The sequence below is a fragment of the Lagopus leucura genome, unplaced genomic scaffold (assembly GCF_019238085.1).
Source record: "Lagopus leucura isolate 7727_CA_CO unplaced genomic scaffold, USGS_WTPT01 Super-Scaffold_739, whole genome shotgun sequence".
NCBI lineage: Eukaryota > Metazoa > Chordata > Aves > Galliformes > Phasianidae > Lagopus > Lagopus leucura.
The window spans coordinates 5,272,118-5,297,616 of record NW_024962255.1 but is presented as its reverse complement, the minus strand read 5'-3'; the positions used below and the strand labels follow the sequence as shown (position 1 = coordinate 5,297,616).

General features: G+C 37.1%; 1 protein-coding gene across 10 annotated transcripts in view; it reads left to right on the top strand.

The window, feature by feature from the left end:
* SHLD2 (shieldin complex subunit 2) overlaps nt 1–25,499 on the top strand; it is a 37,052-nt gene that overhangs the window by 6,620 nt on the left and 4,933 nt on the right. For 3 of the 10 annotated variants that reach the window (XR_006177374.1, XM_042862801.1, XM_042862804.1), the window contains exons 2-7: nt 12,727–12,773; nt 14,400–16,833; nt 18,087–18,194; nt 18,822–19,016; nt 21,323–21,457; nt 24,378–24,584. Coding sequence is in view for 9 of the 10 variants with exons in the window: in XM_042862801.1 (XP_042718735.1) it covers nt 15,306–16,833; nt 18,087–18,194; nt 18,822–19,016; nt 21,323–21,457; nt 24,378–24,584 (2,173 nt within the window). In the remaining variant the exon portion in view is untranslated. Of the gene's footprint in view, nt 1–12,270; nt 12,338–12,726; nt 12,774–13,991; nt 16,834–18,086; nt 18,195–18,821; nt 19,017–21,322; nt 21,458–24,377; nt 24,585–25,499 lie in introns of those variants that run through there. The other 7 variants (XM_042862805.1, XM_042862803.1, XM_042862802.1 and 4 more) reach the window with 7 other exon arrangements.

Here is a 25,499-nt window from a genome sequence, read left to right as displayed (position 1 = left end):
AAGTCAGCTTTATCCTTTTGTTTAGGAAGACACTGGTTATTGAATCTGTTGTTAGAATGTTTTAATGTTTAATTCAAGGGAGATTTATAGCATTAGTGTCCTTTGTGGAAGATGATAGTGGCTGAAGTGCAGAGTGAAAAAATTAGTTTGTTAATGCATTTGATGTTGGTATTGTTCATCAGAGTAGCCTGAAGGAATGCTAGATGGTATTTTTGGACACATTACGGATTTTCCAGAACTTTTCAATGGCTATGCTCAATGTTATAAGTGCATGTGATGTCTTTCCTTAGTTATCTTTCACAGACCTCAGCATTGCTCATGGTAGCCTTGGGATCTAGAGATCTAAAACAGGAAGTGAACTTGATCTAACTCATCCAAATGGAGCCATAGAATGGGATGGTTCTGTTTTAGTTAGTGTCCCTCACTCTGAGTGAACTTCTTTGTCTTTAAATAATTTATTTCAAAAAACAAGCTAGTTATTCCTAGTACTTTTAGTCTGTCTTCTAGTTAAATGAACTGGTTTTCGAGTCATGTCCTTCTGTGGAAATACTGGAGCTCCTTTTCTCTGATTATTTTCTTGATTATTCTTTGTTATCTAAGATTGTCAGTGTTGGCAAGATAATGCCTATCTGTTTTATTTTATCACCTCTGATTTTATTTTTCTTTACTGTGGAAGTCTAAGTTGAAGATAAGCTCTGCATCATTGTTGGTAGCTGATTTTCCTTAATTTAAGGAGTATTTTATTGTTGTCATCTGACTGTCAGTTTAAACACATCAAGGACTGGCAAAAACACTTACTTTGAAGTTTTTTTTGTTTTGTTTTTTTGTTTTTTTTTTTTCTTTTGCTGCCTTATCAGTTTTGTAGATAAAGTGGGGTTTGTCTTCAGTGAAGATCTAACTGGCAGTCCAAATAATACACAATTATTGTTAGTGATGTCAGCTTTCTTGAACATGACTACATGCTCTGTGTTCACGAAGTTAGTAGGGCATATTGGTATTGTGGTAGTTGTGTAAATACAAATGTAATATTGGGCTGTATAACAACATTGTGCTACATAAGCAGAAATAGTTTCTTCCTCTGTCTGTTGTATGCCTTGTGAAGGTAGGATATTAGAGGCAAGGGAAAAGCCAGGCTCCCTCACTGTTTCTGTTCCTTCGGTATACTTTATGCCTCACTGGTGAACCCATAATTGTAATGCAAGCCTATTAGTGTTATTGAGTTCTAGTTTAATTCATTCTTTGTTACATGACTAACTCAATGAAGGCTATTTCAAGTCAAAGAAATTAATGGGCCTGTTAACTTAAGGAAATATATATTTGGCCAAGTGTTGTACTCTTATCACCTTTTTTTCCTCCCAGAGCATGCATATCAGAACACAGCGCACTGCCTCAGCACTCAAATCTCAAAGGAGTTCTTAACATTTTGAAAACCAAGACATGCTTGTGTGGGTTGGTCCTTCACAATATATAAAGTAGGAGAGAACCTGCTTCAAATAGTATGAGTTTCAAGAATAGAACAAAAAAAAAAAATCTAAATCAGGCACACTAATAACAAGTTTGAATTATTTGATTATTTTATACTTGCACCTGAAAACTTAGTGAAAATATGAAAGCATTAGACTGAAGGCAGTAACTTGTACTGCAGGCAGAGAGGAAATTAGATATAGAAATGGACTAACCATTTTAAAACATGAACAGGTAAACTGTAAAATTGAGTTGGAAAGGTTAGGTTTGTGATGGTTATCTAAAGGGCAAAGGAGTAGCATTGAGCAGTGGTAGTGCAGTATTTAAAGTACAAGCATGAAAACTTGTAAGTTCTCTGCTAGCTTCACCATACTGTGTGGGCTGAAGCAAATTACTTTCCTATCTTCAATTCCCACAAGAAAAAGAGGTAGTTGGGTCGTCTCTATTTCAAGATATGCGGATGACAAATACATTAAGTATCATTTAGAACATGAGCTGGTTTTGCAAACTTCGGATTAGTAATAGGTGTAGGACAGAAGTTATGAGCAACTGCAGTATTTATCCTCTGAGAAATGGGGAACCTATGGAATTTACTTTTATAGCTAGCTAATACAAATTTTCTGTCATATGTAGGTTTTCTCAAGGCGTAAAGTCTTTGATTCTATTATGCGATAAATAATATTTCTTGATATCAGAGCACAATAAATTTTCTCAGATATTTTCCTTGCTTGGAACAGAATCGGTGAGCTGTAATGAAACTGGAGTTCACATATGTTTTTATAAGAATTAATGAAAAAATGAGCTTACGTAAAATTTCCAGCCTCTATTGGATTGAAAGAGTCTATTGAAATTAGTACTAGGGAAATGAGCAAAGCTTTCCCTGTGGGAACAGCACATGCTCTCTGTAGCTGCCTCTGTACGTTATTTTGGTGCATTAGTTTGAATGAGAGTGGTTGTCGAATAGAAAGTAGGTTTTTCTAATAGATTTCAGTTATTTGTTTAGCATGTCTGAAATATTTTTTTCAGGAAGTCTTTATCTACCACTTCAGAGGATGGTGGGTGGAGGAGGGTAATATAACTTGATCTTTGGCTATATTTTGTTATAAAGTTTACTTGCTAATGTGCTGAGTGAGGTGAAACTACTCAAAGGAAATATATATTGGAATTGGCATGAATTGCTTGGGAATATGCCAGTGTAGATATGATTGTGACTTTGAGTGTGCTGGGAAGTCCTATTAGATCAGTTGAAAACAGCATCATTTCTTGGGCTGCATTAGTACGCTTTTTCTGTTTTGTTTTGCCATCCAAGGTAGATCATTAGAGGATATAAACTCTGGAGACATAGAGACCAAAGTGACTTTCCCTGTCAGATCATTAACTGCCAATCCTAGATTGACCCTGTTGCAGTAACATGGTGTAGTTTAGTTATTCCCTGATTCCAGTGTACAGCAAGGTGACCTCAGCAGACAGCTTTGACTTGTCAGCCACGAGGTCTTTTCCTTTCTAGAGTAGGATCAAATCTTTTATTTCATCAATGTTTGTTAAGCATTATTAATCTGGAAGATCAGTGGCAGGCTTTCCACCAATAGTACTGCAGTTGGCATCTAGCTCTTGACCTATGAATTCAGTATTTCCTTCCAAAGATACTGGAATTGGACCAGTCTTAAATTACAGTGAGTACTGTTACTAGTACAGAGTGTGGTGGCAAATTTGTTGTGGAGCCTGGATCTAGATTGGCAATCTAATGGAATATGGAAAACCTATTATAACCTTCTAACAGGAACAGCTTTGGTCCTCCTTAAAACTGCTTTGCTTCATCTAAGATTAGCAGCTGAATAGGTGATTTACAGTCCCTTCAAGCCTCTTAAGATTTTTCCACCTCTTTGCAGAATACTAACATCTCAGTGAGATTGGTTTTTGAAAGTTATGTTTGAATCAAGACCTTTCTTTAGTCTTTCATAAAGCTGTCTTAAGTAAGGCTGTGACTATGGGAAGAAGTACTAACTTGGTGTAACACCACTCTTTGATACAGCAGTACACATGCCTTTGCGTTTCTTATCAGTGCAGGATGCTGCTGAAGGATGTTTTCTGTTTTTACTTGCCAACTCAGGCTGTTCAAGATGTCTCCTAAACAATGTGTCATTTGAGGGATACTTGGAAAGTAGTATTTGGGCGTTGAATGGCTTCCAGGGTCAGAACCTCAGACATGATATGTACCTGGATAAAGGTAAATTGAAGAAAGGCTGAGTGAACTGGGTCTGTTCAGCCTTGAGAAAAGAACACTGAGAGGGGATCTGATCCAGGTCTTTAAATATGTAAGGTGTGGAGGGCAGATTGGTGAGGCTGGACTCTTTTCAGCGGTGAATGGAGACAGGACAAGGGGAAACGGCTGGAAACTGCAGCATAGGAAGTTCCGCACGACTGAGCGCAAGAACTTCTTTACAGTGAGGTGACGGAGCACTGGAACAGGCTGCCCAGGGAGGTGGTGGAGTCTCCTTCTCTGGAGATGTTCAAGACCTGCCTGGATGCCTACCTGTGCGACCTGCTGTAGGGAACCTGCTTTGGCAGGGGGGTTGCACTCGATGATCTCTGGAGGTCCCTTCCAACCCCTACAATTCTGTGATTCTGTAAACACTTCTTTAAAACATTTGATTTCCCAAGTTAAAGGGGTAGGTGTAAGTAAAAGGGTCTGCCAGGTTGTTCCCATTTGGGATTAGAATTTTAGTTTCCTTTACAGCTAGAAGAATGGAATGTGGGTTTTACAGGTTGAGGAAAAAAAACATCAAGTGATGTCAGTGTACAGAGAAATTAAATGCATAATCAGATTTCGAGGTTCTTAACTCTTTCAGTGTTATGCTGATACCTTTTTTCTCTCACATTTTTACAGCTTTTAACCAGCATTACAGCTTAAAATGGCAGTGCTTTGGATGCTTTACTCTTCATTCCCTATCAAACCAAATATTTGCTCATTCTTCATGGGGATTAAATGCTTGGTCCCATGTTTTATTGCGAGTTGTTTGGTTTTTGTTTTTTACAGTGATCCAGATGTTCAGTTTTCTGCATGATTTTTCTGTTGGCAGCCACAGCTTATAATACTTTGTACCTTATGTTGTGATGTTATAGGAGTTCTTGACAAAAGCTTCAAACATCAATGAACATTTGCTCATTTGTTACTGAATATCTTATCTGTTGAACATTAATCTTTGTTTTGGGAAAGGTATCTTTTCAGTTACTTCTGATATCTATACCATAAACTGCATCTCTACTTGCTTTTCAGGTTTGTGCTGATACTTCAGCTGTTTGTCTTTAATTCTTAGATATCTTTTCTGTTCCAGTGTTTCAAAATGATTGTGTTAAATGATGTGTGGTTATATTTCATTTCATGTTAAGTTGTTAAGAGCTCATGTCTCCTGATTTGCATGGTATATTGGTTTTACCAGCAAGATAAGTCTCCGTATAGAATTAGAAACATCAGTGTAGGATTTGCAGTGACATGTCAAGTAACTCAGAATATCAGCAGAGATAAGAATTCAACAAGCAGTACATTTTGTTCTTTGATCAGTTGTAAAGGTTGCAAGTATCTGGAAAAAGATAGTAGGTGGTATGTTTAATGTAATAGCTTTTTGTTTTTCTGCTTTATCTGCTATCTTCTTAAGAGCTCACAAATGGATTTTAATTGTGAATTTCTTGGGAAAGACAAAAACAATGTGTATTTACTCATTAATTGTTCTGTACTCAAGACAATAGCTGATTATACGCTATGTCCTTCAGGCATTTTGAGTTTCTTCACGTTTTGTTTTTCTACTGGTCTTGTCAATTTTTGGTACTAAGACTGATCATCTTCTGTTATGCAGAGCACCATCTTCTCTCACTGAAGATTATTTCTCCTTAGATTGGGTTGCTAGCATGAGTGAATGTGATGAGCATGCAGATATGTGGCTCAGTTTTATCCCAAGCTGTTTGAGGGAAGAATTGGGGGTGTCTAGAATATTCCCAAGGATGAAAAAAATGTAAGTGAAATAAATGGTTTTAAAGACTGTTCAGATAAGCTACTTGTAATGCAGCAGGTGGATGAAGCTGTTCTCACCCTTAATGTAATACAGCTCAATAATGAGGACTGTGTAGTACTGTAAGTAATAGTTTTATGTTAGAAAGTTATTGAATTAAAGGCAATTGAGTGCCCAACAATAGAGTAATACTGTTTTGGTACAAAGAGTAATTGAGGTATTGCCTCTAACACTAATACAGCGAGGAGAAGATATATCTTTACTGAGAATAATAAAGATACAAGAAGGCTTTAATCAGTAGTTACGCTGTTGAGAACTTAACACAGTAGAGGAAGATAAAAGATGATTTCTAACACCTCATCTTGAGGTTTTTGATTTTGTCAGAGGTAGGTTTGGATTGCTGGATTACTGTGGGAACAGATGTTTGTATAGGCTATATATACCAATGCTTCAAGCATTTTGTGCACAGTGATAGATGGATTTTCTCCAGTGTTGACATCTTCTAGCAAATTTATGGACATAACTTTTTATTGAGTAGAATAAAAATTGTGATTTACAACTTCTAAGTTGTACAAATTACTTCAAGTTACTAGGGGGAGGGTGGCTGGGGAGCAAGAACTTTACCTACCTTTGAAATGGGGGGAAATTTATGTCTAAAAGGCACCTTTGGTTCAGTCAGCTGTGTTGATAGTTACTCAGTGTCACCTTTTCTCTGTTAAAGCTTAACTAGTTTGCTAAACTAATATCTATCTAAACCATTGAAATGGAAAGGCTTATCTGTTAAAAAGCTAATGGCAATTAATTTCATTTATGAATCATTTCTTAATTTCTTGATAGGCAAATACTTTAAAAAAAAAAAAAACCTTCTAAACTTTTTGAGTCTTGAATTTTTAAAGCAGTTTAATTTAAAATACTCTGAAATTTTATCTTCCTGCTTTTGTTTTGTTTTGTTTTCCCTGCAGCACTGTAGTAAACTAACAACTTTACTCCTTATCCATAATGCTGGTGGAACTGTTTGCTTGGTTGATGTTCATGGAGTCCTATAAAGAAAGGGCAGGTACATTGGTTCTGTAGCCACAATAAGAAACAAGGATGTGCAGTGAACCATCTGTGATCTCTGTAGTGCCATTCATTGTTGTATAAAACCAGATTGGCCCTACTCTGAAGGTTATAGCTGCTAAAGGTAGCTTTATCTCTGAAATGAGTCTTGCTGTCTGTTAAGATCATATCTTTCAGTTGCTAAGGCTGAAATGTATTTCTTTGGAGTCAGAGGGAAGGAGAGAGTCCAAATTAGCCTCAAATTTTCTCTGTATCTTCAAGAACAAAAGCTGACTTGTATCCTAGTTGCTGTATTGTATCACTATTGCTTGTATCACTCTCATGTAATTAAAAATCTGACTTGTTTAAAGTGCAGCACTCACATCAGAAGCATGTTGTATACTTTTGAGGTCTTAGATCTATGGAGAAACTGTATAAAGCCTCCTTTCCTTTCTTCCGGAGCTATGAAAATATCACAAGAGATCTTCTGTTTAATACATAAAATCGTAAGTTACGTTGTACCACACAAAAGTAAATTAATAACCTTACATGAAGGATGTAATTGCATACAGAATACATAGTTAAAATGTTCAGAACGTGGCTGTTCCAATGGTGCCTGGTACCATATTCTCAGTCTGGTCAAAAAATACTAGTTCCTGTTTATAGAAAGGTTGGTTGTTCTTATGGAGGGGTCTTGCATACAGAGTGGGGAAGAGAACAAACTATTAAGTTGTTGGTGTACAGAGTTCTTGTGGGCATGTATGTTATCTGGTTCCTACTAGAACTGTTCAAGTAGTTTCTAGTTTTACACAGTCCTTGAGCACAGCTTGATCCTAGTGATTGCTATTATGACTCCTTTGGGTGAGTGGGTGGCCTTTTGAGTTAACAAGCATGTAACTTGAGTTGCTTAATGATTCTGACAGGTTAAAAATATACCACTTGACTTCAGAATGCAACAGGAAGTGTGACTTTTCGTTAAACTCTAGTGCTAACGTATCCAGTTGTGAAGAGTGATAGGTATTTTAGTAACACTTACAGACAAGTGATTTGCATAAGGCTTTGTTCATTTTAGGAAAGGTAGGTTTTCAACACCCTGTCTCCCACAGTGCAAAGGCACAAGCACGGCAGTCTTACCTACAGCTCTTGTCTGAAACACTGATCTCCAGTTTTTATAGTCTTCTCCTTTTTTGAGTCAATGTTTTGTAAAGAAAAAATATTGTTATTTTTTTGCCTGCTGTAGGATGGGAGCAACATACAAAATGGGTGAGTAACCTCCATTTTTTGACTCACTACGGTGAGTGCAGCTGTGAGAGCAGCCTTTGATTATGGCTATTTGTATGCTACAACCAGTTAATCCAAGTGCTGCATACAGGCTGTGGAAGATGGATATTAGAAACTTCCATGAAACATGAAATACCAGCTTACATGTTTTGAACCTAAGTGGAATCTTGGTTTCTTTGGGAAATGCATTAGATGTCATAGAATTGCTTGGCTTGGAGGGGACCTTAAAATACTGTAGTTCCAGTCCCCTACAATGGACAGGGTTGTCACCATGTAGATCAAATGGCTCAAAGCTCTGTTCAGTCTGACCCTGAGTATCTCCAGGGATGGGACATCAGCAACCTCTCTGAGCAGCCTGTTCAAGTGCCTCACCACCCTCTGAGTGAGGAATTTCCTCCTAACATCTAACCTAAACCTCCCCTCTTTTAGTGTAAAACCATTCCCTCTTATCCAATTGCTATCAGGCTGTGTGAAAAGTCAATCTCCATCTTTTTTTTATAAACTCCCTTTAAATTTGGAAGTTTATATGGGAAGATGTACTTGATTCATGTTGTCTGTTGCACAGTATAATAGCACTGGTGTTTGTATTATTAAGTTGAAAGGCATTTACTGTCTTAAAAATAGATTTAAAAAAACCTTACTAAAACAAAGGTCAGTGAATTGTTACTCAGCTTGGAAACAAATTGTTCTCTTGATTAAATAATTTGGCCTTTTAAAAATAGCCAAACTTTTACAATAAGAAAATAAAAATCTGATGCAAGCCTTGCATGTTTTCTTTTTCACCTTAATCCTAATAAATAAACAGGCAGTTAATCTGATGTAAAGGGCTGCTAGATCTTGTTTCTTTGACAATGACAAACTGCCTCATTTTCATCTTATGTCCTGTATTTATATATCAACTTCAGTTTATCAGAAGATTTAAATTGTGGAATAGGTTTTTACTGGTAATTATGCTTGTGGATAATTTTCTGCAGACTTGACCCTTTATTTTTTTCTGGGAGAAAAAAAAAAATCACCCCCTCCCCCCAACATTTTACTTCTAAATTGTGAAGTTTTGGACTATACTGCAGTATCTGGAGGAGTATCTTTCCTTGGCAGAAAGTATAGTAGCTCAATTTTCTGAAATAGTTCTCAAAGTGAAGGGTTTATAGAATGCATGTTCTTTAAAACATGCACATTGTTTCTGTGTATCTTTGACCTTTTACCTTTATCTTTCCTTCCTACTCACAAGGTCACTGTTCTAAAGAACTTTTAACTACTTTTGTTTGTAACAGACACTGTTCATCTCTAATTATGTGATTTTAGTGTATTGCAAAACAAAAATCAATAAGTAATGTTTGTTGCTTAAAAGACAAGATCTTGCAAAGCAGGAAGTTGGTGAATATGATCAAAAAGCATAGTCCCTTTACTCCAGTTCTCAGGCGAGAAGGGTTATCTCAGTGACTGAACTGGAAATGTGTAATGTTTGAGTTGTCAGATTTTTTTGCATACTTTGGTTTCAAAAAAATTTTTTACATTCATATCTAATGCAGCTGTTGAATAAATACCTGTATACAGTCCAAACACTTAGAGAAAACATCTTAATTGCAGTGTAAGAGAAATATTTTTGATTGGAGCTTTTTTCTTTTCTTGCCCAAGTTGCACAGACATGTTATATGTTCATATCTTTGTCCCAGTGTTGTTGTTCAGAATCTAAAAATGTGTGAAACTGTCACTACACTGCATGCAGTTGGCTCAGGCTTCTGAGGTTATCACAGGTCTGTTGCCTGTGATATAGTTAGCATTCTGCATCCATTTTTCCTTTGACTGGTGAATATCTTCGGAGATTTTCTACTTAACAGTCATACAGTATAACTTCATTCAAGAAAAGAAACTACAGAGTGAATTTAACTGGAAGTGAATGCTGTGAAGATAGCTATTAAGAGTTGTTTTTCTGTTAGGTCAGTGCCACTGTCTTCTAACTACAGTTAGAAGTGTAGAATCAACCATGCAAATGAGAGAGGGGTAAAAAAGCTCACATCTAAGATTTAAAATATCCTTCTTATATGTATTTGTTCTCTAAATAGCCAAATTTTCAACAGGCAATGGCCAATGAATTTTTCACGTTGTAGGAATCAGGCTATGAACTACATACTGGTTAAGATGTTCAGAATCAAACAACATCAGAAGTGAAAAGAGCACACTCCATAGTTATATCTCATAAAGAATTTGAGAAGGGGAAAGATGCGTGTTTCCATAGTATTGCTTTAATTCTTCATCTTCTGATACATTACTGTCTGTGTAATTTTATTTACTGCTTGAAGCTTACTGTGTAAAAGACAACGAAATTGTTACCTAGAGGTAGAACTTCTGCAGCTAACTTGCTGTGCATAGAACAGTAAAGCCCTGATGGCGTATTACTTGCATATCATTTTGAAAATCAGGAATTTATGCCTATGACTATCATTCATTGCAGCTGATGAGCAGCTGAATCTGTCATGCTCCTGCTCCCTTTAAATTACCTTGGCCTAATGCTCAAGTGATTATTGTCGTGAGTGGACACCCTTAATGGAGAGTAAAATAGGGAATAAAAGCAATTTTTTTAAGGTAGTTTGGGGGGTACTTAGCTTCACAAAAAGTTTCTGGAGTACCTCTATCAGAAGAGGAATTTTCAAGCAAGTCTGGATATCTTGTCCTATACACAACAAATTACTCTGATTTAACGTTTAGTGATGTAGTTGTGCATTTTAAAAACTGTTAATTTTAAAAATTTATGTCTTGCTGTGAACGTTGAAGGAGATATTGTGTACCATGATGTATTTCTTGCAGTACATGTACTAATGTTTAGCTGCAGTGTCTTGCAAATGTGAAACTTGCTGATGTAGCTACAGTTTTTAAAAGATCATTGACCAGTCAATCAGACTCTGACCATTTCAGAGATAAAAAGGTAGGCTTTTATTGGCTCTACAGATAAAGCACCTTTTCACAAATTAAGAAATAGTGTAATAATTAACAGGTATAATGGATACGTGTATTCAGTTTTTGGTTATCTTTACAAGCTTTAGCTCCTGTTATCTTCATAGTTAACCCCTTTCTATCCACAGATTTCACACAGAATCATACACAATGTCCTGGGTTGGAAGGGATCTTAAGGATCATGAATCTCCAACCCCCTGCCACATTCAGGGCCACCAACCTCCCCATTTAATACCAGACCAGGCTGCCCAGGGCCCCATCCAACCTGGCCTTGAACACCTCCAGGGACGGGGCATCCACAGCCTCTCTGGGCAGCAGTTCCAGCACCTCACCACTCTCTCCATAAAGAACTTCCCCCTGACATCCAACCTAAATGTCCCCTCTCTCAACTTAAAACCATTTCCCCTGTCCTGCTGTTATCAATCCTTTCAAAGAGTTGATTCCCCTCCTGTTTGTAGGCTCCCTTTAGGTCCTGAAAGGCTGCAATGAGGTCACCCCGCAGCCTTCTTTCCTCCAGGCTGTACAAGCTCAGCTCCCTCAGCCTGTCGGATCACTTAAATACACAATTGAAAAAACAAACATTTAATTTGTGATAGTAGTGTCTGTAATATGATTAGACTGTCCATTTTCTGCATTTTTTTTAAAGATTAATAGTAATTCTTCTTTCTCTCTAGAGCAAGGCAGAGAACTTTGGTAGCAAAATTCATTAAATAAATACTAATGTTGTTCTAAAGATGTCATAGTAATGATTCTTTAAACAATTTTACCTATGGGGAACTTGCCCAAACTATTTAACAGTATTTTTTGTTTCAAGACAGAGGTGATTATAATCACTGTCTATTATTGACACTGTGGCTGGTGATTTTGATCTAGCAAATCACTCAAATTGCCAAACAAGGTCATTTGCTAGTGGGCTCATTAGGTGAGCTGGGAAATGCCCTAGAATTATAGAGTGGCTTGGATTGGAAAGCACCCTAAAGATCATCTACCTCAAACCCTCTGCTGTGGGCAAGGCGGAGACCAACCATTTCTAAGCTCTGAAGGTCCTAAGACAAATCAAATTTGAAGGTGTTGAAAATATCAATGAAGCAGAAATTTGCTAAGTAGTAGCAAGATTCAATTGTTTTGATGTAATATCCTACAGAAATCTATGAAGTGAAAAAAAAAAAAAGTTTGGAGAAATTTTGGAATTGGAAAATTGAAGAAAACTTAACTTTGCACACATCATATCTGTAAAGGTGACAGGGAAAAAAAAAGTACAAGTGTGGGACAAGAGGCTGGAGAGCTGTTTTGCAGAAAGGAATCTGGGGGTTCTGGTAACAGCAACTTGAACATGAGCCAGTTGTGTGCCTTGGGAGCCCAAAGGGTTCGTCAGGCCCAGCACTGCCACTGGGTGTGGGCAGGGATTGTCCTGCTGTGCTGTGGGGTCTCACCGTGAGTATTGGGTGCAGGTTTGGTGCCACGTTATAAAAGGTACATAAAACTATTGTAGCCCTTATTTCAATGCTCTCTTAAGATGGTGAAGGAAAGACATACGGGGGAGTGGCTGATGTCCTTTGGTTTGTTCAGCCTAGAGAAAGGGAGTCTGAAAGGTAGCCTCATAGTAGTAACTAGGTTTTTATAAAGACAATTATATCAAGATACCCACTTTAATTCAGTCACTGAAAGCTCTTGCAACTCCAGCCCTATAAACTAGCCTCTACATGTCTTATTATCTCTCCTCAGCAGCCAAATTGCCCTTCCAGTGTCCCCAGAACTCATAAAAGACTGATATTGGTGGGCTCATTGACAGTGCAATTGAATCCTATTTTTTATTTCCTTATTAAAAGCTCTTCTGAGCATTCTGTTGGCCTACTCTGAGAGTATAGAAAAGAGTTAAGTAAATTATTTTTATTGGAACACATAGTTTGCTTAAGGTTTGATGCACAAATGGTTGAGGTTTTCTAGTGGAATTAAGAAAAGCCTCTGATATCTCTTGCAGGTCAAAAGGACAAGCAATGGACTGCAGGACTGGAGCACCTGTGGCAGGTTTGTATTCAGCCCTTGTGAAAGTTACTTGAAATGAAGGAACTGTTCCTCACAAAGCCCGTTGATATTATTTTGCTAATCTCTGCTAAATGTTTCAGAAATAGCACAGATAGTGTCAGAACTTAAGTTCTTTTGTGTTATAGCACATGTAGAAGAGATCTTTGTAATTTGTTTCAACATCTCATGCATCTCTTCCTTCTTACTAGACCTAACATTACATTATAGGGTACTTGCTTTAAAAGGATACCCATCTGTAGTGATTGTACTGACATAACTTAAATTAAAAAAAAAAAAAAAAAAGCTGGTAGTAGACAATAAAATTTGAAATGGAGGAAAGAATTTAGTCTTTCCAGTCAGATTACAGTTCTGAAGTTCGCATAAAATAGGAGTAACAAGTTCTGTTGGTTGTGGTGGATCTGTTCTTGAAATTATTTTGTGTTGTGAACTGGAGGGCTTTTTTTCCTACCTATCTCTTAATTTGTTTAAGGATTCAGCCTCACTGTCATAAATTCGTAGAATAGCTGGGGTTGGAAAAGATTTTCAAGATCATGAAGTCCAACTGCACCCTAGCCATACTACCTTGACTCTCCACTGCTATTGTCCCTGAATAATTCATCTGCCTTTCTTTCCTTTCATACCTGATCCATTATTATTTTCTATGTTGAACTGGTAATTCTTCTTGCTTATTAGTGTTTTATCATTCCATAGTTATGTAATATACAGCTTCCACACATATGATAATTGTCCTTTGAAAGTTGCATTCCTTCGAGCAGTAATTTAAATGTATAAATATAGAAATGTGGATACTGTGCTCCAGGTTAAGTATGATTTATTTTGCAGGTGAGCTTAAGTGACTGCAGTGTCACTTTCTGTGTTCTGTAACTTTTTTCTTTATGTGCTGTGTTCTGACTGATCTCAGTGCTTGTATGCTGTTTCCTCCGTTGCATCTGTAAGACACCTGGATTTAGACTGCCGGGATGTTTGTAGTTGTTCTTGTTGCTATGAGCATTTGAATGTGCAGGTTTATCGACCCCTAGTGGATTGTTAAGGAAACGGCAGTTAAGGGCGAACTGAGAAGTGCTACTGTGAGGGCTGCTCCGAAAGTAATGCCTCCCATTTTATCTCAGCTCTTGATGTCAGAAGAGGATGTTGGTGATACGGCAGTAGAGGTTGGGCCTTCCCACCAACACTGCAGTATGTTTTGTTGCTGTGTAACAGATGGCAGCAGAAGGGCAGTCTGGTGGAATGGTGCCTGACACAGATGAAACAAAGGTGTGGAACTGAATTCTGCCATGCAGATACAATGACACCCACTGGCATTCATTGATGCTTGCTGGACGTTTATGGAGCCTAAAGAGTGGATGTGAGCACAGTGAGGTGGTGGATGCTACATTTCAGCAGTGATCAGTCGGTTATCTCCACTGGTGCAGATATTTGTGAGCACGGTGTGCAGCCTGTCGTTGATTGCTGGTGAAAATGCACAACTAATGGTGGTGACTATGTTGAAAAATAATGCTTTATAGCTGAGAATTTGTTCTATCAAATGGTGTTATGAGGCATTACTTCCAGAGCAACCTGTATTTTTGATTGCTGTGTCTGTTTTAATGCTGTTTCTTCTGTTTGCAGCTGGATTAGTTCCTGAATTTCTCAGCTGGTGCTCTGTTTCCTACCTTCACAGAATTCCTGCTACAACAGCTCTTATTAACATTGCTGCTAAAACTCAAAACATGCCATTAGATGCCTGCATTTTAATGCATACAATGCTTTTAGCTGTATCTGAGTATTTTAAAATGATTGTTTAGCAGATATCTTAAGAGAAAAAAGTATCTTTTTTTAGTGTGAGCTGAATTTTTTTTTAACAAGCTGGAAAAGCTAGGAACTTGAACAGCATGATAAAAAATATGAATTAACTTCTAAATCATTTGCTCAATCTACACTGACTACTTTCTTTTTATTAAATATTTATGAAGTTATTGGTAATATCCTGAGACCTGGCCTTAAAATATTAGTTGACCTAATGTAGTGGGTTTTCTGCTAAACCAGGCTTGTTAATTTATAGCTGTGTAAAATCATGCATTTCTACCAAATTCCTCTAAATTAACCAAAAGTAGCTCTATTTTTATTATTTATAATTTTAGGTTATTTTTATGATATCTGGACACAGGTCTGCTCATATCATGAGTGAACTACTAATAAAATTTGATTCCTGAGAACTTTGTTAGGATCTATTCATTACACTCTGATCTTCACTACAAGTCTACATCTGCCATGTTTCCAAGTATAAGAATGAGAAATGAGTTAGTATTCTTTACTTACTTGTAAAGTAAGTAAACAGGAAGTAACTTCCATTTTTTTAAATCGTGCATTTAATTGTATAGACTTTAAGTGATGTTTTCTATCAGCGGTTAAATATTCCTTCAAAGTTTATATACCTTAAAATAAGAAAAAGTTTGCATATAATTTTTGGCAGCATTTAGTATCGTAGTTACTGTGTAAATCACACTGTTTAATGTTTAAAAAAAAAAAAAAAAAATGTCAGAAAGACCTCAAATTCATATTTTTGTTGGAGCACCCAGTATTCCAAGCCTGCTAGATGTGTTGGAACAAAGTAGTTCAGTACCTGCTGTTGAGAAGTGGAAAGAACTCCACTGTTCCTATGATATACACAATCTTTTTAATGAAGAAGACAAAGGTACTGACCATTTAGTGTTTCAAGCAGGAAACTCTGTAGTCACAGCAGTTCCCACAAATGATTACAGCTCTCAGCAGTCTGAACAGAAGAGATTAATGGTAGAAAAGGAGTGTTTGAAATCTTTTGTACCTGTGGTAGTAACTTGTGCTACTTCATCCCAAAAGACGAGAGGTTTAATTTATTCTGATTTTCAAATATCCAAAGATGGGCACATAAGTGCACACACAGATGAGGCTGCAGATTGCCTTCCTCAGATATTTGTGAAATCAGGTAGACAGGATGAACAATCACATGGCAGTTGTTCAGACTTCACTGAAAGAAAATCCAGTCACTTACGAATTAGGGACTCTGACATTTCTGATCTGGTTGGTAGTACAAAGCAGATCAACCTACACCTAAGGTCTGTGGAACAAGGTGTTGAATCGGATCACAGAAATGATCACCATGAACATTTAAGTAGATATCTAAATAAGTTTTTCCCCCAAAATCAAGAGTCAAAAGCAAAAGGAGAATTAAGTGACTGTTCAGATCTTGCAGTGTCGACTGATACTGAATTTCGTAGCATAATGACTTCAAGTCAGATAGCTGCTTTTGCACAGGATCACTTTAAGAGCCAGAATGAGATGCGGAAAAGAACTGTAGAACTATTGAAGACAGAAGGACAGAGTAAGCATGAAGAAAGGCAATGTGATGACTACCAATTGGAATCTGATGCTGGAAGATGTCTCTGTTTGGCTGAAAATGAGTGTAAGCAGGAGTATACAAGTTCTCCTGAACTTTTCAGTTCTGATGGTGATGAGAAAAACATTGGCTTTGAAGACATGAGAAGAGAAGAAAGCTCTAATGAAAATGCAGGGGAGTCTCATGAATGTAAAGTTCCTGTTGGGCAATTCATAAATGAAATCCATATTGAACCATTGAGCTCGGGGATACTGTGCTCCCAAGTAGAAAGCTCTCGTAAGAACTCTTATAAAAGAGCCCACAAGTCTGAAGATCTTTTTCATATTTTTAACACAACATTTAAAAGGCAGCTTAAATCAAAGAGAGCTAAATTGAATTCTTCCCCATCCAGTCCTGGAATGACGGTGGGTCAAGAGTGGATGGAGTTCAAGCCTCAAGGGAAATTAGTATCACTACTTAAGGACTGCTGCTGCAAAAATCAGAAGTACAATGTTTTGGTCACTGTAGTACACCCATGTCTTATCAAAGAAATACAGATGAAGACCAGACCCAAATCTTCATGTAAAGTTCCTGTAGCAACAATTGTAGTTATTGATCAGTCAGGAACTAAGAGAAAGGTGGTGCTGTGGCGTGGTGCTGCGTTTTGGTCACTCACTGTGTTTCCTGGAGATGTCGTATTACTTACAGGTGAGAAGTGGTTTTGGTTTGTTTTTAAATATGGATCTTAAATGCCCAGTGGAAGTAGACCAGTGTGTAATTAGTAACTTGGAATTATGCCTAACCATCTGTCAGTTTTTCTAACATCACTTGTATCACTCATATTGCTCAATGTCAGTTTGAATTATTGTGGTCATCCTGACAGTTTAACCTGTCCATGTTTTAAGGCAAAAGTGCTGTTACAGACCAGACGTTAAGTTATTTCTTCGTTTGAACTTCTCTGCAGCATATGAAGACCTGTACTGATGAATGCTTTGTACTTGTTAATACATATTAGGAGCTCCCTTTGTTAAGAGAATGCAATAAAATAGAAAACTACATTGCATCTAATCTAGGGCTGGGGTTGATAAGAAATTTATAGCTATCTAAATGTTCAGTTTTTGCAAAAAAACTGGAAAAAAAAAAAGTATAGAAGTACTTTTCTTTGAATAGCTCAATGATACCTTAAAGATGCCTACATCTCTTTCTTAACAAGAGTTCTTAAAGTAAGCACTTACATTGCACTGGTAGTTATTTTAAAGCAATTGAAGATAAGGTGAGCTTTTTTCTCTGCTTAGACTTGCTTACTCCCAAATACATCAAAAGTGTTTCTAGGTAACCTCAGTACTATATTACTTGCCGGAAATGTTGCACTGTAATAGCTTAGCAATTTTGCTTATACAGCGCTTGCTGTTGGGCTATTAAATATTTTATATGAAGAATAAAGCCAAGCAAATGAGCAAATTGATTAAGTCTTCTGAAGGGATGTTGGTAGATTAGAAAAATCACTGTGCTTCAAAGTGATATCTCTGAAATTCTTACTTCATATGATCACTCCTGTGGGTGGTGTTACAGCTTTGGCACCTTCCTGCCATCTTGCAGCCAATTAAATTTAGCAGTTTGAATGACTAAATTTGTGTGTGTACTTTTCCCACATTTTTGTGCAAGTCCCTTGCATATATCAATGTCAGCCATAGGTGTCTTGCACGCTAAGATGCAGTGTGTCTTTGGTAGTGAAGAAGGCATAAGGCAGAGAGAGAGAGAGGGCAGGCAAACAAGTTGAGAATGAAGAAGACATAGCAGATGATGAGAGACTGAAAATAGCAAGCTAAAGAGGGGGGAGTCAAAAGTAAAGTTCTGATGTGGAGCCAACCTCAAGATTTTGGGTTCTATAGCTGAGAAAATAAGTATGGTGCTTCAATACAGTTTGCACGTGAATTAATAAGGTTGGTTTTTTCTTGCAGATATTACGATGTATGAGAATCACTGGTATGGAGAAATAATGCTGCAGTCTACATTTACCAGTCAGTTACTGAATCTGGGGAACTACTCAGTTCTTAATCCAGAAGAATGTAAGATAATCATGCATAAGTTTCCTTGTGTTAAAATACTAGTTTGAAGTAATACATTTATTGGCAATGCCTCATATGTAGATAAAAGTAGAAATGCAGGCAGCTGGATGGTACAAAACAGTGTAGGTAAGTTTACCACGACCTCGTAAGGCTTAAGAAAATGAGAAGATCAGGGAAAATTATTTACTGCCTATTAAGCATGAGGATTTCTGGAGCGTTGGAGGAAAGCGGAAAGATAGCACAAGTGTTCCTGTGAACTTGCTTTGTTCTTAGTCTTCCTGACATTGGTTACTGTTACCTATTTAAGACAGGTTTGGGTAAATGGTCAAGAATGGCTGTTCTTACTAAGTTACAATACCAGGCCTCTTTCTTCTTTTTGGTGTAACTTAAAATACTGTAACTATAGTTAATGTTGGGATGTTATTAAGAGGAGGCAGATGAAGTACAGTTTAATTTTGAATCAAGTAGTGCGCATCTCAAGCATTTCCTGCCTTAGAATTCTCAGAACAGATTTGGTTTTGTTAGCTCCAATATTCACAGGTGATAGATTTAAGCTGCTAAGCTCAAAAAAAGAAGGAGAGTCCCTCTAACTTTGTTTTTTTGTTTTTTTTTTTTTTTAATTTAAAGTTTACCCTGTAGTGAATGGTGACGTTCTCCATGGCTTATTGGCATATGTGTCATCAGAATTTCCTCACTTTGGAGACATTCCACGAAGGCAAGTTCAGAGACTGGACAGTGTTCAATATGTTCAGCTTGACCAGCTTCAGCCAAACACTTTGGTTCACTCAGTCTTAAAAATTATCAGCATTGCCATATTAACAGGTAAATTCATGCTCTGAACTTCAAATTTCTGAACTTCAGAATCGCCTTGTAAAATGGCTATTTGCATTTTACCTGTTGTTTCCTATTCCATGCTCAAATTTTTGATACAATTGACAAATAAAACTTTTGTGAAGACCAAGGACTGAACAGGAAGAAAATGACTGCAATCAGCTGCTGAGTGAGCTTATTACATGCTAGCTGATCAGTAGCATGCAGATGTGTGTGAGAAGTGTGCAGGCAGTGGGCATGGACACGGTGTTCCTGCTCACTGAGTGGTTGATTTGTTTTCACTAAGGAATGTATAGTAGGAATGCTGAGAAGACAGATATACTTTATCTACAATGAAAGAATATAAGTTAGTTTTAATAGCTCTTGAAACTCAAAGGTGCATTCTTGTTGTAGACTACTGCTTTAGAAAATTGGTTTGGTGATTAAAGCATCGTGGGGGATAGTCAGGCTTCACTAATTCAAACCTTGCTTTCTATCTGACCTCCATGTGCGCCTCATGCCACCAAAGGAATATTTATAGACTGTAAATCATATGGTTTCCAAAATTACACAGTTTTAGTTATTATGGAATTTTGTCTTTTTTCTTTATAATGGAACTGTGCTCCTTTTTAGTGCTTTGTTCAGAATGTTTTTCTTTTTGTTTTTTTCCTTGTTAGTGTAGATCTTAAAGCTAAGTATTACATTTCTCATTTTTTAAATATCTGCAGTATTTTTTATTGTCCTTACGTGTGTCTGTGCAAGTTCTCTATAATTTTCAACACCAAATTGCCAGTATGAACCTATTAAGATGCCTCACAGCAGTACTTGTATTTTCTTCGTGCAAACAGAACAGGAAGCGACCTCGTTAAGGTGATTTGTTCTGGAAATTTAAGTTTCCTGTATATTGTGAGGACTCCCAAAGGACTTTTGTCACCAGTTCATGTGTTTAATGCACTATTGCTTTTCATGGAATTACAGAACCATGGAATGGCTTGGATTAGAAGGAATCTTAATGATATATACTTTCATAGTTCTAACTGCAGCATTGCCAACCACTGCATCAGGTTGGCCAGGGCCCCATCCGATCTTTACTTGAACATCTCCAGGAATGGGGCATCCGCAGCTCCTCTGAGCAACCTGTTTTAGTGCCTTTCAAATAGTCACGTTCCTTTATAATAGAGAATGCAGGTATTTTGGAATTCCCTTTACGGAAGCCTTTTTTCTGTCTTAAAATTGTTAATTTGCTCCCATTGTTTTGGAATCAGGACATACATCAGCTCTTAATATAGAGTCATAGATATGCTCACAAGGTTGCATGAGCTTATTACACTTACTGCAGCAGAAATAAGTGATGCCTTTTAGAGTTCTTGCCAGGAGAAAATATCAGTTTTGTCTCAATTTCACACAGTTGGAATCAGTTTGAGGGGCTAAATGAACAAAAACTGAATCAGGGTTGTCTCATGCAGTGTTACTTTTATGCAGTGTTTTGCCATGTTTTTTCTAGCTGCTGGAAAAGGAATTCCCCTTTTTTCCATGCTTATCTGCTCTGATTGACTTCTTTGTTTACTGTACAACAGTCCTAGATATAAGAATCTTCATCTTAATTTGATCATGTTGCACTGTCATCTTGTGTTAGTGCTTGTATTGGTAGGAAGGAGAAAAATACATCAACTTTGTTGACTGAATTGTCAGAATCTCCTTTACTCATAAGTTGAGATTTTTGAATATAGGAATCTCCTATTATATTTTACATATCTCTGATCAGGACAGAAAGCATGAGTTTTTGTTCAAAGATTCAATTCATAAAAATAATTGTAATTTAGTGTGGAACTGAAACTTGGGCATTATCCATAGATTTTTACAGATCCTTACCTTCATTTTCAGTTTATATATACTGTCTATATTAATTTGTGCTGTACATGACTGTAATGAATTGTGAAAATTTGTAGAGCTGTTACTTGAGTATATTGCACAGGAAGTACATTAACTTCAGTTTCCAATTACGGCAGTCTGTTGCTAAGAGGTTGAGTACAATTTCTTACTCATCATCCTGACTAGTATAAGTAGAAAGATCTAAGCTCAAAGATGCTTAGATACCTGCTAGGAAGGTGTCCTGTAGCTAAGTAGTGAGGTGGATAAAGGTAAATTAATGTTCTTTATGCGTTCCTTCAAACTAGATTGATCTTGCTGAAGAAACTACAGAATGTTTTCATTCTGTCCTGAAGAAATTCTTTGGTTTTATTTTAATATTGAGGTGTGTTATTTTTTTGTTAATGTGCTTTGTGCTATATAACAAGTCATAATTTCAAACTTTCCAGAATCTGTGTATAGCTACAGAGGAGGCTACCAGAGAAAAATCATTCTAACAGTAGAACAGGACAAAGATCAACAGTACAAGATGGTGCTGTGGGGAGCAGGGGCTGCCTGGTGCCCTCAACTTCAGAGGAGAAAAGGTAAAACCTTTATAGGTTACTATCATAGGATTTCTCTGGTTACAGTAACAGCTTTAAAATGTTCAACTGGTCGTGTTTGCTATTCAGGTCTCCTTGAAAAGGTCATATTTTGAAATAGATTTTTAACAATTGTCATCTGTTTGGAAGTAATGCCATCAGCAACTCAGCATCAGTGAGCTCATTTTACAATACTGAGAAAGTGTGAATGTTCCCAAATTTGAATCTAGTTACAAGATGCACTGTTGTCACAACTGCAAGTAAAACCAAAAGAAACCAACTAAACAAAAAAATGGTGTAAAGTAAGCTACTAGTTTTGCTCAGTCTTCCAGTTGCTGTGTCTTTTTGCTTGAATTGCTGCTTTTTCTAATTCTCATTTGTGCGGTCTGCTTCCTGCCACCAGAATTAGGTTACGTATCCCAGCAGTCCTGCTATCTAGCCCAGCCATTAACTGACAGCAGCATTTCTTGCAGAATTACACAGCCTGTGTTTTAACTGTGACACTTATTGTTCTTTTAGAAAATCTGAATCTAGGCTTCTAAATTGATTACTCATTTGCATTTCTCATCAGTGGATACATTTAGGAAACAAATACTGTATTACTTCAGATGAGCGCACCTTACTAAAGTCAGTTGTCATATGGTACAAAATAAAACCCAGAAAGCTTAAACAACCTCAGATAAATTTTCACTACAGGAGTTTTTACATGTAGATTCTAAATTCTACCTGTTCCTCCTGAGCTTAAAACTAATTTATACTCCTAAATAATTCACATAAGTGCAGGACCTCCCACCTGGACTAGTTGGAGAACACAGTCCAATTTAAGCACTCACCAATTAACTTTATTACTTGAAATCTGCGTGTCTTTTACTTTGTGCATACTGTGCTGTGGGCAGATATATGCTTTTTATTAGACACATGTTTAGAAATTTTATGGAATTTAGTGTGCTGGAATATTACTACTTCAAATACAGAATTTCTAATGTATTTTTCATACTATGTATTGGAGCTCAAAAAAATTGATTAAATATCACAAATAATTTCTAAGACACAAAATGGTATAATTCCCTGATGCTTCAAGTAAAAAAGCAGAACAGGTAATGCAACTCTTTCTAACTTTGAGCACTTGTACTTCTCTGTAAAACTTGTCTTATTCTCCAGCTAGATTTCTGTGTATCTAGTAGCTGATGTTTTAATGATTAAAAGATTATATCTGAAATTCAAGATAAGAGTGTTTTCACAACTGTTCAAATATGTATCATAGACCAGCCATGAACATTTGGTCCAAGCAAGACAGCCAGGAAGATAACTCCCACGATACTGAGCAAGAACACACAGCACAGCAGCTAATAGTGTGAGTGGGTTACATGAGGAAAGCGCGTGATCCCGTTCCTGCTGCTAGTGATAGAACAGCTGAGGATACACACTAGGTAGCCCAGCCTTCTAGAGCAAGGAATGGGGACTGGTAAATTTTAAGCTGTGTATATACTTGAACTGCACAAAGTTCTACCTCTTCTAAGCATCGAAAAACTGTTGGCAGTAAAAGTTCAGTTTTTCATCTCATGATTAAAAAAAAAAAAAACAACCCTCAAGCTTCCAGTGTACAGTCATCACATGTTCAGTTCATGTTTTCATCTTCTCTAGATGTAGGTTACTGAAAATATTAAATGCATTTTTGTTGAACCAGCATTCCTGGGGGACTGTTACTAACATGGGGTAAAATTCTGAACTCTGAAGATGGGGAAAATGCTGAGGAAGTTTTCAAGGCAAATATGAAAAGCAGTGTATTTGTAGTGTTGTAGGAATACCTTTATGGTTTAAAAAGGAATGTACAAAAATATTGCAGCAACGTTTCGTATATTGACCTGAAAATATTTATGCAGGGATATGAGAATGTGAGGAAGCGTGCCATGTATGAAGTCAGTCAATATTTTGTTTGGCTTAGTGAAAAAGGGTTGTATTATGGTCCTTAAAGGGACTGAGTCAGATCTAGAGGTATTCTCTTTCCTTTGAAAGTGTTGAATAGCATTTGACCATTGTTTGATAGGCACAATTGATAGGCCAGCACAGTATGGAAAGCTGTAACTCTGGCGTTGCCAGGGTTGGAGCATACCTTTATTTATTTATTTCAAACATTCTACCTGTCATGTAAGATTCTGCAGTGATTCAGGGGTGAAGTCTAAAACCATTGGAGGTGGCAGCCATGGTAGATACCTGCCTATATCCTTCCACAAACTTACCACCCATAAGCGTCCTGCTTTAGGGCATATCTCTGGATAGTATTTCTCAGTAGCTGCTTAATCTTACACAAAATCAGAAATACAGGAGACAGCAATGGGATCTTGCTAGTGGGAGCATTCCAAGAATGTTCTAAGTTCTAGCCTTAAGGAAAAGGGGAAGTTGAAGGAGCTAGAGAGTATCCTTCATCTCCTCCATACATCAGCTTTCCAAGAGCACAAGGTAGTGTGTCATAGGTAATGTTTGTAAGGGATGGTTCCCAAAGTATGAAGGTGATGCCAATGCTGAGTTCCAAGACCAAATTAGGCTTGCAACCTGTACCTTAATTATACCAAAAGACACTTTTCAGACTTGTCTGGGTCCTTTTGGATGGCTTTTCTTCCTTCTTCAGCACTCAGCTTGGTGTCATCTGAAAAATTCCTCAGGATGCACACAAATCATTGTGACTAAAAACTGTTAAATATAATTTATAGCAAATGTTTCTGGTTTTGTTTGACCTAATAGACAGCTCAGCACCATGCAGCTGTTTTCTCACTTCCCCATGCTTCCAGTAGGAGAAGGAAGAGAACTGGGGAGGAAAAAAAGAAATAAACTCATAGGTTACTCAGTCTCATTACTTCAGTTTCCTGTAAATTAACCAAAATATAAAAATTAAACTCTTGTTTACTTGTTTTCTGTTCTGTAGGTCATCTGTGGGACTTTAAATACCTTCTGGTCCAACACAGTTCTGTCTCAGGTAACTTTGAACTGCACTCAACTCCATGGTCATCCTGTGAGTGTTTGTTTGATGATGACAAAAGAGCAATTGCATTTAAAGAAAGGTTTCAGAAAAGCAAAGCATCCCTTATGAAAGTGACAAATCTCTCAGCGCATTTGGAGGAAAAATGCTCAGGTAAAGTTGTTATATTTAACACTGTAGTGTCTATGTAGTGTAGTACATAGCTAAATAAAATGTTATTGCTGTGTTTCTCCAAGTAATTATTTTTTAAACTTAACGCAGTTCTGAGAGCCTGAATTCATTCAACAGGCTACAGCTTGGTGTCCAGCCAAACTATGAATGCAGCTTTCATTTTGTAAGCACAGAAGTAAGAAACTATTGCTGTGTGGTGCCACACCACAAATAGCTTTGGAACATATGGAGAAGTACTGCCTTTTGTTGCCCACACCAACTATTGTAATGATGTGATTTGCCTCTAAAAGATTTTGTGGGATACTCTTTGATTCTCTAGAATTAGAGTAAAACAGCAGCTGCTGTTGAAAGCTTATTTCTGAAGTTAGTGTTAAATGTGTAGAAGTAACAAAATTAAATAAATTTCAAAGCGTTTATGTACAAAATCAGTGGAAGGCAAATTGTTCAAGCTCTGCTTTTTAGTGTCTCTCTGAACCAGGATGGAGGCAAATTAGTTTCTACTTCTAGTTGTGGTTTATATCACACTTTTACCCACCCCACTTTTGAGAGCAGAGTTTGGAATGTGTAGGTGATTTTATCAAACTACTGTCTGAATGCATCTGATGCATCAGATCATGGGCTTGTCAAGTTGTCATGTTGTAGTATTTTCCTGGATCCATAACCTGTATTTAAAACTTACCTAATGTGAGATTCAATTTGCTGCTATGCATTGAGATCTATAGATCTTTAAGAAATAATTTTCCCTTTGTCTTTTGAATGTTTCTTTTTCAATCTGTGTAATTACACTCAATCATCACCATTATATTCCTGCTTATAGAAGTTACTGAATCTTCTCCTAATGATGGTGTTTCTTTTACTTCCAAAGTAGATAATCTGTTAACCACAGAATCATGTTCT